Source organism: Lepidochelys kempii, chromosome 8 (genome assembly GCF_965140285.1).
Source record: "Lepidochelys kempii isolate rLepKem1 chromosome 8, rLepKem1.hap1, whole genome shotgun sequence".
Classification (NCBI taxonomy): domain Eukaryota; kingdom Metazoa; phylum Chordata; order Testudines; family Cheloniidae; genus Lepidochelys; species Lepidochelys kempii.
The window spans coordinates 76,277,622-76,289,542 of NC_136387.1; the positions used below are offsets into that span (position 1 = coordinate 76,277,622).

The following is an 11,921-nucleotide window of genomic DNA, read 5'->3' on the forward strand; positions in this document are numbered from 1 at the left end:
ATCTATAGTTTTTAAAGCCCCTAGTTAATAAAGTTTTGACTTGTGCCAACACCAAGCCCTAGTAGAGTACTTCAGTGCTGAAGAATGAAGAATTGCAAAACATCACAAACGCCTGTGTCTAAAAAAAGGAAATTAAACAATGCCATTTGTATTATTTTTCATTTAATTACTTACTAGGTAGTTTATTCTGGTTCATCATAATAGGTTTTGTCAGTTTGGGTTTCTTGATAAATGTCCCACCAGGTTTGTTATATGGCTGCTGTATAATTTTTCTCTTTATTCCTCTTGCAGCAACTGCTGCAGAACTGGGTTTGTTATGATAGTCAACAACAATTCCAGGTCTATGCATCCCTCCAAAGTCTCCCATATGCTGGAAATTTGTGAAATCAAGAAAAAGTATTAGTATATGAAATCAACAGAAACAACACAATTGCTACATGTAAATATTTATAAATACATTTAAGCAGATAAAAATCTGCATTCTGGAACAAAACACTGCTAAAATAAAACACATCAAAATTGGGTGCTTAATGACTTTGTTGATGCTTCACTAATAGATTAAATGTGCACCTATGAACTGGGTTTCTGCTTATTCAGAACCATTAGTCCAGGCTATGAGTATGCCTATCAGAATTCATAGCTCAGTACACTTCAGCTCCTTCTCTTTAGATTCTCTAGTTGATATGTCTGTTCTTTTTTCTGGCGAGAAAGCCATCCAAGTTCTTTAGAACTCATCTGACAGTCAGAAAATAAGTTTTCTTTGTGGGTTTAGGACAAGGAAATAGAGATGACCATCAAGATTTTTCTATTTTGATGGCAACCTTAAAGCATAGAAGTTGTCCGGTGTGGACCACTGACTACTGGAGAACACCCAACATACTCTAGTAACTTTATCCTGTCAAGAGGATTTAAGACAGTGAACCCAGTGAATTTAGGACTTCTTTAAAAAATTGCTTTTAGGGGCAAAAACATCCATGCAAAGCAGAACAAGTCAGCAACAGGGACAAGGAATTGGGCTAGATGACAAGTCCGTTAATTCCTTTCTGTCTTGTCTTTGAAAGAGACTGTATAATGTACAGACATCTGGGGAGTTGTATCTGTGACAGTCAATTCTTTGGAGGCAATGGAGTAATCTGAAGAGGAGGAACCAAGGCGTAACAGCACAAAACTGATCTCCTATTTGCTCATTTACTTGATTAACAGAGGGTAGACAGGAAAGCCCACCTGACTGGACGGATGAATCAGATAAGCAGAAATACCTGTAATGTCACGAAAACAAAACTAATGTTTTACTACTCAAATTAAGAGTACCTTACAATCATTTAGTATAACGTACTATATGAAAAAAAATATACTCATAAACAGTGAATATATTTTAAACACACACGGCTGGAGTATAGTACGTATTTTAAATAGGTATATTTACAGTTTTAAAAACATAAAAGTCCATGCACAAATTCTCAAGTAATTCCAATTTATCTATTTAATTATCAAGGTACTACTACAAAGGTATCTAGCACATGTGTTCATACTGCATGTATTTAAATTTGATGTGAAGTACACACTTGAATAAACAGTCTTTCCAGGTGATCCACATTTTTAAAAGCAAATATTTCCATCGTCTATTAAAGGTGCAATGCATTTTACATATGGAAAGTTGTTTAGCTTTTATATTGTCCTCAAATAATTCCTTTATGAAGGGTAAAACTGATAACATTAATTTTTAAGAAAAATTTTAGATAAAAGTACTCTACTATATTTTTAGACAGAACTTTTAGCTCGGAAACAATTCTAAAAGGAGGGCATCTGAATTTAAAACCCCACCACTTTCAGTTTGACAAACAGAGGGATATAAAAATTAGACTCTCTTTCAATTAAGCTACCTGTTAGTTAGCAGCTATGTGTAAGTTTTCTGTGCTAAATTGATTGTGGCAGCTATATTACTTAAGAATATTGGGTAAGTAATCCTTTTTAACAAAAACAAAAAACAAAAAACACACAGGCATTTAGAAGACCCAATACAAATTATTCTCATCTACATTTTAAGCTACAAACAAGCTATATAGTTTACTATAACAAAACTGCTTCATAAAGAAACATGGTATGTTTACAAATTTTATAAGATAGTAAGATACCTCTAAGGTATAGGCAAAAAATGTTCAGTAAGTGAACTATTTGCACGAAAAAAAATCAAAGATGGAATTATAAAATTAAATTAAAGAGACACCATCAACTTAAATATCAATTCTGTCTGGATATTTTTCCCTACTGTTATAACATCTCAGATTTAACAAACTGAAAAATCTAGAGTTGTTTCTCCAATCTTTCAGCTTTTGTACTTTGTGCAGTCAGTTTCCCTATTTCCTATTTGCCTGGCTCTTTTACATAACATGGGAAATGTGTAAGTACAACAAAATTGGCAGAGGTAGTGGATAAGTAGATGTCGTATATGAAACTCATTTTAATTCCTTTTAAGATGACTAGATTTCAAGTTGATGACATCCTTTTAAACAATACTTTAAATTTAAGGAAAACCACTATAACTGCTTGCCACCTACCTTTGACATTTCCGCCCCTTTCCCCAGATACAAGTTAGAGTAAGAACTAAGTTAAAAATGAGACCTCCTGTTTGGTCAAGCATGTGTTTAATAAAGAATTAGCTAAAATTTCACCTGCCCATATGAAGACAAAAAAAAAAAAACAGTTTTATGGCATACACAGCCTAACATTTTATTTTTACATATACATTGCACCTTTAACCTACTCAAAACTTCAAAAAGGTTCAAGTTAACCTTTTATAATTATCCAAGAACTTTCCCACCAGCAAATATGCTAGTGTTTACAAGGAAAAAGGCAACTCCTTTTAACCCCTTTTAGACCAAACCTAGTACTTTTATCTTCACCTTTCAAACAAAAGGAGAGATTTAACAAAACCTTATCAACTAATCTTATATTGCTCTTTACTTCCAAAACAGAGGGTCTCCGTACTTCTTCATAAATCAACTTCAAAGGGATTACCAGGCTGATCAACTATGACAGTTTGCTTGGTCAGAAGTACACTGCGATGAACAGTGTATTAGTTTTAAAGCTGTGGTCTTGAAAGGGTTTAAAAGAGTGACTAGTGAAAAGAATCTGAAAAGATTCTGTACTTACTCCTCGGCCTCGGCCTCTGCCTGTTGATGGTCCTCCAAAAGCATCATAGCTTCTGCTTCCAAATCCACTTTCAGGATAAGCAGGCGTTCCTCTCCCCCGAGAGCCTACAGGTGCAGGCTTCATATGGGGTGAAGAAAAACTGCTGTAGGAAGAGTAACTCTCTCTTCCTCTGTCCTCCATAAACCCAGGCCTCAATTTTGAACGTGAGTAAGGTGCTTCCCAGCTAGACCCGCCCTGGTTTCTACCTCCGAAAGAGTCAAGGCTATTCCGGTAGGAGCTGTCAAATCGACCACCATAACTACCTCCGAAGCGGCTTTGTTCGGGTTCATTATAACCATAGCCAGATCTGTACAGATCTCGCCCACCCAGAGAAGACCCGGAGTCATAAGACTCATAAGGTCCAAACCTGGAAAAGTTGCACAGTGAGGGAAAAAAAAAAAAGTAAGCTTACTAGTGTTATACATTTCAAAAGACAAGTTATCAGTTGACATTTATCAACTAAAATCAATTTATACTATACTGGTTTGTACGGTTGTGTTACTGTTTTTATCTTGATTAGGGCTGGGCAATTCAAGCTGTGACCAGATAGAACACTATCTGAGCCATTTTCTGTACAAACAATTCTAAAGTTCAGTATGTCTGAACTTTGTTCAATTTAATTTCTCAGCAGTATTTACTAAACATTATTTGAGCCCAGCCCTAGTCTCAGGAAAATAATCACCTGCAGAAGCTCACAGGGTAGTCAAACTGTTTCTTTTTCAAAGTCATGCCTAACATTTTAACAATTAAACAGCATTTAAAATGGCCTATTTTCCCAATTGAAAATTAAGCTAAAATATATTTAGTATTTATAATACAACAGAGGTGATTTTTACACCCCCATAGTTTTACTTTAAAAAATAGAAAATTAGTGATCTATAGTTCACTTGTATTTTTGGACATTCTTCTTGTAAAATTTAAAATTTTCCAGTCACAGAGATCATGATCACCAATACCCCTTCATCTTTTACTTGTAGACCATTAAGTCTAGCAACTTCAGCATTTGGAAAATCTGTACAAATATGTACACATTACACATGGAGATGGTCCATGGGAATCTCAAGGTAGAGTGATAAGTAGCAGAACTCTTTAGTTATTCACTGGGGTTTGTTTTGTTTTTAGTTTTTTGGGGTTAGGGAGGAGGCGGGGCAAGGAATCATTATCATCTCTAACCACATTGGGAAAGGGAGCTCATTAGTCTCCCCAGAGAATTAAAATAGGGCAATTCCACAGAAACTGGGAAAGGGAAGCCCTTTACTAACAGAAATACAAACTAATAAAATGAACTCAATTGCTTCCCATGTCTATGGTAACATGAATGCCTTCATTTTAAATACATTAGTCTCAGAAGATCCAAAACTACACACAAAAATGACACTATTTACAGAAACAGTCCATGCACAATTGCAAGGTTTTATGGCAATAGACATTTTAATGTGTTCAAGTCTCCTGTCAACCTCAATCATATACAGATTACTAAATGGTAGGTACATCTTATTCCTGGATCTGTGCACAGATTTTAATTGATCATAAGATTTATCATTTGCAAATCCTAATATTCATCAACTAGTAGTCTAACAAAACTGCAAAGTATATTTTCTCTATTCTCCCTACTTGCCTAATGGCATTTTCTCTATCCTCCCACCTGTCCTTTCCCAATGGCACTGCCATGCCTACATACAGTTACCATACAGTAGTCCTGCTACCTCCAGTCGAGGATTCAACTGTGCAAATGAGGACACCAACAAGTTATTTACATTTTCTTGTAGTTTTATTTTGTTCCAGTTGAAACACTGCTCTTAGAAGCAAACTACTCTGCCCAGGATTTTAAAACCTGAAATAAACCAGTTGGTATATACTGTATGTGTAAATTTAGTCTGAAAGAGTATCAGGAACACTTGAGTATTAAATATGCAACACTGCACCAGAAATTTTACTTTTAGATCAATCCATTTTACAAAATAGCCCAGAATACGCAATTTTGGTGTAATTAGTACCTGCCAATAAAATAATCTGGACATGACTTTAAGTCATAATACCAGTGAACATTCTCACAGTTTACATTAGAATTGAAGGGGTAAACATAGATCCTAAATGTTCCTTGGAAATGGAATGCTGATTCCATTCTTAGACTCAATCTAAAGCACTGAACCAATTAAAACATTTTAGCTATAGACTGCTAAATTAAGAGACATTAAACCAGTCTAAATTTACTAATCAGGTACAGACTGCTGAAAGTCACTAAATAAAAAAAGAGCATTGTAAGTTTTAGTTAAAAAAATAAGTATGTCATTATGATTGCAAGAATTATCCACAGAAGTATTGATTTGGACTGTCAAGATGTCATAGCATACGTTTTCCAGTCTTTATTGAACATGAAGACTTATAGAGAATGGAACGCTATATATATATATATATCACACAACATGCCTAAGGAACACTTAAGTTGGAAAAAGATATACTTTAAAATTTTAACTGGATTTTTTAAAGTTCTTGAGACAACTGAATGATTATTTTACCTGTTACCACCTCCTCCTCCTCCTCCACCACCTCCTCCTCCATGACTCTCCATCCCATAAGATTGATTTAGATAAGAGTCCATGGATCTTGGGCCACCATAAGCTCCATGTCCATAGTCACGGTCCATTTCTTAAAAGAACAAGAAAAACATTTAATAGAAGTTCTCGTTTATTTTGAGAAACAGGTAAAGTAAATCTGTGCGATGATATCCATAGAAGATTTGGTAGAGCATGCAGATGACACGCAGCTCTTCAGCTTTTTGATCAACACTGTATTGTGTAGTGTCCTTGCCTGTCAAAGGCTAGTGCTTGCATGACAGTCAGCTAGGTTCACTCTGGGTAAAATGGAATTATTGCTGGCTGTAGAAAATACCTGGAATATGGCAATGACAACCCCATTAAAGGTTGGTCCACCCTCCACTTAGAATTTTTCAAAGGAAAACATTTTACAAAAATCAAAAAGATGTTAACTCTGTGGACCACAAATTTATCCAGCTCTGGGACTAAGAACCTGTTGTCATACGAGTGATTTTTAAACGACATCTAGTTCTATGTTGATTGTTACAGTGACCTCCATATCATATCGTTTGCACACCAAAATTAATTCTTGCTACCTTTGCTGTTCTTTATTTACACACAAATCATTTTGCCTACTTTATTTAAAATCAAGAAGTAATTTAGCTATTAAAATGAAATTTTATTGAACCTTTTCATGTTTACACTTTTTCATTCCTAGTTTGGGTGGGAGGGGGATTTCGGGAGAGTCAAGACCAGGTAAGTACCACTTTGGCTGTTCCCAGCCCTACCACAACAGGGGCAAATGCATAGCTAAGTTCCCTCTAAGCACCGTGCAGGCGCTCAGGGCTGTGGCGGAGAGAGATGCCCCTCCCCAAACCTGCCGCAGTTCCTCTCCCCGGGCCCCGACCCAGCCACAAACCTCCTGCGGCCAGGCGCCCCTCCCCCAGCCCCAACCCAGCCGCCCCTCCCACGGCCCATCTGCCGCGGCTGGGGGAGAGGTGCCTCTCCCCGCCAGCCCAGGTGCTGCTGTGGGAAGAGAGAACTGGAGGGGGGTCCTCTCTCCACAGTCCCCCTGGAGAACCCCACTGCACCCCAAACCCCTCATCCCCAGCCCACCCCAGAGCCCACACCCCCAGCTGGAGTCCTCACCCAACCCTGCACCTCAACCCTCTGCCCCAGGCCTGAGCCCCTCATCCCTGTCCCCACCCCAGAGCCCCTACCCCCCCGCCCTCTGCCCCAGCCCTGAGCCCCCTCTCACACTCTGAACTACTCAACCCCACCCCACCACATGAATTTTGTTATGTGCACCAATATGGAAGTGATGTGTCACACATCACCTCCATATTGGTGCACATAAAATCCATTCTGCAAATGCGTGGGAATAATTAGAGGGAACACTGATGCATGTGTGTGTTAGGGGACAAAGGAGAGAGGGTCAAGCTGAGGCAAAAATCAATTATCACCTCAGCTGCTCCTAGGACAGCACAAGTTATATGTAAACTTTTTTTAAAAGTAAATGAACACCCTACAATAAAGCAATATTCCAGAATACCACTGAAAACAGAATAACATCAGCTCATTCAGATTATTAATTTATTTTAAAGCTCCTTAGAAAAGTTAGCCTTTTAGACATAACACCTGAAAAAAAATACCTAAAAATAAGTTTTAGCTTGAAATTGCTATTGCATTATTTTCTGGTTTGGTTTTTTTTTTAAACACATACACAAAAACACCTACAAATCTGCTGAGCTAATAAAAAGCTCAAGAGTTCGCGAATGCCTAACTGACGTCATCCCTAATGGAGGCCTGCCCTTTCAAGGCATTCAACATAAAATTAGGGAGTACTATAAATATATTTAGAACCAAAAGGACGAGCATCATTTTCATGCACAGATAACTGTGAAGAATAAAGCCAAAAGAAGCAGGGACAGAAAAAGAAAGTTCTTGCTACTAATTTGAAACAACTAATGGAAAAGAAGAATCTTTTTGTGAACAATTTCAATGCCATCCTTAAAGAAACTATCCTTTTTTTTTTTAAAGTTTAAAAATCTGAGCTAAGGGACTCCACTTGACTGACAATTCCTGTATGCAGTGTTGTTGTAGCTGTACTGGTCCCAGAATATTAGAGAGGTAAGGTGGATGAGGCAATATCTTTACTGGACCAACTTCTGTCCATTTCAGATGGCAAAAAATTTGATGCCATTTTACAACCAGAATTGCCTATAGTAATCTTAAGTCTTGGTTGTGCAACAGTCAGTCCAATGTTTTCTGGCAAAAATTGTGTGTTAAAGTTGACTTTGTCCCTTTTAAGACCACTGTCCCTCAATTAAATCCAGAAAGTCACACCTCTGTGACTACAGAGCCCCACTCAAGTCAATGCCTCATCCATCCATATGGATGAATTTGTGGAATCAGGGTTTATGTGCACATAAAACATTCAGGAACTGAATGCAGACATGAGCATATTTAATATGTGTAACAGGTAACATTCAGGTATGTTCTAGAACATGTATGCATCTAGTTCCATTTTCTTTCCAGACTAAAATTAAATTGCAGATTACAGCAGTCTATGTATTTACATTAATTTACTATCGTTTTAATTTATTCCACAAACCGCTACAAGTTTTTTTTTACTGTCTCTTCATAATTTCAGACCAGGCTATAGATCCTTGAAGAGTTACAGCAGTCAGTCACCCTTTAAAAAGTGCTTAGAACTGGCTAAAAATATTCCATCAGAAAGAAACTTGCCAAAAGCTCAAACCAGTTTTAATTGTTGAGAAAAAGGAAAAAGTCCATATACTGTACTATATGCCGTTTGTGTCCTCTATTGCCATCTACTGGACATTTGCAATTTAACTTTCAATCCACACTGCTCTGTAGGGTAGAATTGACCCAATCTGGATGCAACCATGGGTCACGCATCCCCTTCTACAGCATACCTAGCAAGGATTAAAATCTGATCCTATACACAAGTCTGTAGCATCACAACTGATTTCTTCTAGTACTTTTTTAAAGTGTTCTGTTTTATTTTAACTAATACAAAGCAAAACCATTTTAGAAGCATGTTAAAGTTAATTCTAATGATATGATATATACAACTTGCCACTATCCCTCATTCAGAGAGAAAACTGATTTTGGATTCACTATAAAAATAATTAAAAAATAAATAAATAAATACCATCCAGATCTTTTATAGCACTTTTCATCAGAGAGGTTTTAGAGCCATCCCACTTGGTTAATGATTTTACTGAATGTTTTAATAAATATTTTAAATGCCCATTTAAAAATTGCATTTTTCTTCCACTGACAATGCACTTTCTACTAAAAAAATGAAAATTACTAAAGATGGGCATTTTAACTTAATATCAAGATGAAAGATTTTAAACTGGTTATTCTGGCTTCTATAAAAGATAATCAAACTCTGGATTTATTGGGAATACATACGTACGTACAGCCAAAGGCTGAAAGACCATACCATAGGAACTGCCACACTGAATCCCAATCTTTTAGTGGATTGTTTATGTACTGAAGCATAAGGATTTAGGAAACCTATATTTTTTTTTTTAAAAAGCCATTCTAATGTAAGGGTGGATATAGTTAATGAGACTATTGATGTCTAATCCTTTTTTGAATCCTTATCTCTTGTCCTTGTACTTCTTGTAGAAATGAATTCCACACATTAATTATGCATAAAGCTGCGAGTCTGTCACAGAGGTCAGGGATTCCATGACTTCCCGGGACCTCCATGACTTCTGCAACTGCCGTGCAGCTGATCCCAGAGCTGCTCGAGCAGCTGGGGCAGCCCAGGGACCAGACACATGGGCTGCTGCTCCTGCAACCCCAAGCAGCTTTCCCCAGGGGATGCCACAGCGGCCCAGAGCAACAACAGTGTCCCCAGGCCGCCCCGCCCCCTAGCAGCCATGAGGCCTCAGGCTGCCCCACCTTTCCCCAGAGCAGGCACAGCGCCCCCCCAGGCCGACGCCCCCTTTCTGCGGAGCAAGCGCGCCCCCCACCCTTTCCCCAGAGCAGGCAAGGCAGCCCCCAGGCCACCCCCACCATTCCTGGAGCAGCCACAGCACCCTGGAGCGCACTAGAAGCACCTAAGAGTTAGTCGGGAGTGTTTATAGTACAAGTCATGAACAGGTCATGAACAGGTCACAGGCTGTGAATTTTTGTTTACTGCCCATGACCTGTCCATGACTTGTACTAAAAATACTTGTGACTAAAACGTAGCCTTAATTGTGCATCCTGTTAACACTTATTACTTTTATCACTTAAATCTGTGGCCCCATTTTTAAAACCCTTTTTCATAATACAAGAACAAGGTGCCTTCTCTGAACCATTTATTATTTCAGATCCCTTTCAAGTCCCCTCTTACTCAAGTCATCTCTAAACTAAACAATCCCAATCTTTACTCATATGGAAGTTTTTTCCATGCCCGTAAAAATGGGATGACAACAAACCCTGCTCTATTTCTACTATATCCTTTGTGATGCAGAGTAACAAGAATTGAGCACAGTATGCCAAGTAATGTCATTCTATTTTTTTCTTTCATTAATTCCCATCCTATTCTTTGAGTATCTCAACATTTTATCCCCACCCCCCCCCCTTTTTTTTTTTTTTGAACGAGCAGAGGTTTGCATTGATATGTCCACGCAGACACTCAACACCTTTTCCTGGCTGATTACAATTAATCTGGATCCCGATCATGTGTACAGCTAGACCGCCTTATACTCATTAAAGCGAATAACCTTGTTATTATCACCAGTGACTTCTCAGCCAGATCGCTTTGGACTGGCTTTGCTGCTCACACCTGAAACTGGCCCGCTGTGTCAATTCACACCATAACTGCAAGGGAATGCCTGGCGAGCCGCAGCTGGGAGCTGGGGCGGGCGGGCCAGTGGGAATGCCCTGAGGCTGGGCTGCCCTGAGGCAGCTACTGCTCCTGTCACAAGCTCGCCCCCAGGGCCCCTCACTCCCCTCCGGCCGCGTGCCGCCCCCTGCACAGAGGCTGCAGGTCCTCAGGGCCCGCTCCCGGCTTCCCGGGCACAGAGGCGGAGCCGGGGGCGCCCGTCGCCGCTGCACGACACAAAGCGGACGCTGCCATTTTGAGATAGAGGCGGGTCCTGAGGAGGAGGCGGCGGCCGGACTCTCCCCTCGCTCCGGGGGGGGGGGGGCGCCCTCACCTTCCCCGTAATCCATGGCAACGGCGGCGGTGCCCTGTGTCGGGATCGGTGGAGGCCTCCTTGGGACCACGACAGCGGCGACCCCAGCTTCTCTCAATGGCGCCTTCGACAACAACGAGGCTGGGCGGGGCACTGGAGCGACCCCACAGAGACGTCGGTCCTCGATTGGTCACGTTAGGGACATCACGTGACGACCCGTGGGCGTAAAGACCATCGAGAGGGCATAGAAATGAAAGGCAACGCGGAGGGGAAGAGCAGTGGGCGCCGCCATGTCTGCTTCGGGCATCGTTCTTTAGGGCCATGTAGGTCACTGGCTGACTAGTCGGCGGCCGTTTTGGCGTCTGGTGGCGGCCATGTTTGAGTCTGGCACATAGCCTAAGAGCAGGCCTTTGTTTATTAAATCACTTTTAAATGCAAAACAATGGCGTGGTTAACTTTTTGTTTTTTAAGGTATCCAGCCCATGGAAGGTAGCTCTATTTAATAAAAAAAAAATACAGTTGTGCCTTTTAACTTCCATCCACATAAAGCTTGACATTAATCACAAGTAAATAATCACTTAATAAACAAGAAGTGCATCAGTCACCATTTTCTAAGGTCACTTACATTAACTCAGATCCTTACATTTGTTAAGTTATATAATTCCTTAAATAAATATACAGTGTATCCTCTTTGTTAGCCAAAAGAAGTACCACATTTAGTGTACAGGCTAGCTTTAGTTGCTAACCAGCAATCAACCATTTTAAAGAAAATGACTAACCAGTACAAATGTAAAACAAGATTAAAACTGATTTAAATAAAATTCCTACTTACTGACTTAAATCAATATATGCTGATTCTCTTGCTCACTCCCTCAAACGGGGAGAAAGTCAGTCCCCTGTTGAAGAAGTGCAGAACTGTTTGCACAGCGGAGTGCTTATTTATCTAATATCTCCATATCATATACTGAACCCAATGTTTTTCAGCACCCACTTGTCTATGAACCCAAGGCAAGTTACTATAGCCTAT

General features: G+C 39.6%; 1 protein-coding gene across 1 annotated transcript in view; it reads right to left on the reverse strand.

Annotated features, from left to right (window-relative positions):
* The window catches only part of ZNF326 (zinc finger protein 326), a 39,033-nt gene extending 27,977 nt beyond the window's left edge, over nt 1-11,056 (reverse strand). The window contains exons 1-4 of the mRNA XM_073357111.2: nt 10,916-11,056; nt 5,712-5,841; nt 3,154-3,559; nt 175-370 (exon numbers count right to left, since the gene is read on the reverse strand). Coding sequence (XP_073213212.1) covers nt 175-370; nt 3,154-3,559; nt 5,712-5,841; nt 10,916-10,931 — 748 coding nt within the window. The 5' untranslated portion in view covers nt 10,932-11,056. The remainder of the gene's footprint in view (nt 1-174; nt 371-3,153; nt 3,560-5,711; nt 5,842-10,915) is intronic.
* Nucleotides 11,057-11,921: the final 865 nt, after the last annotated feature.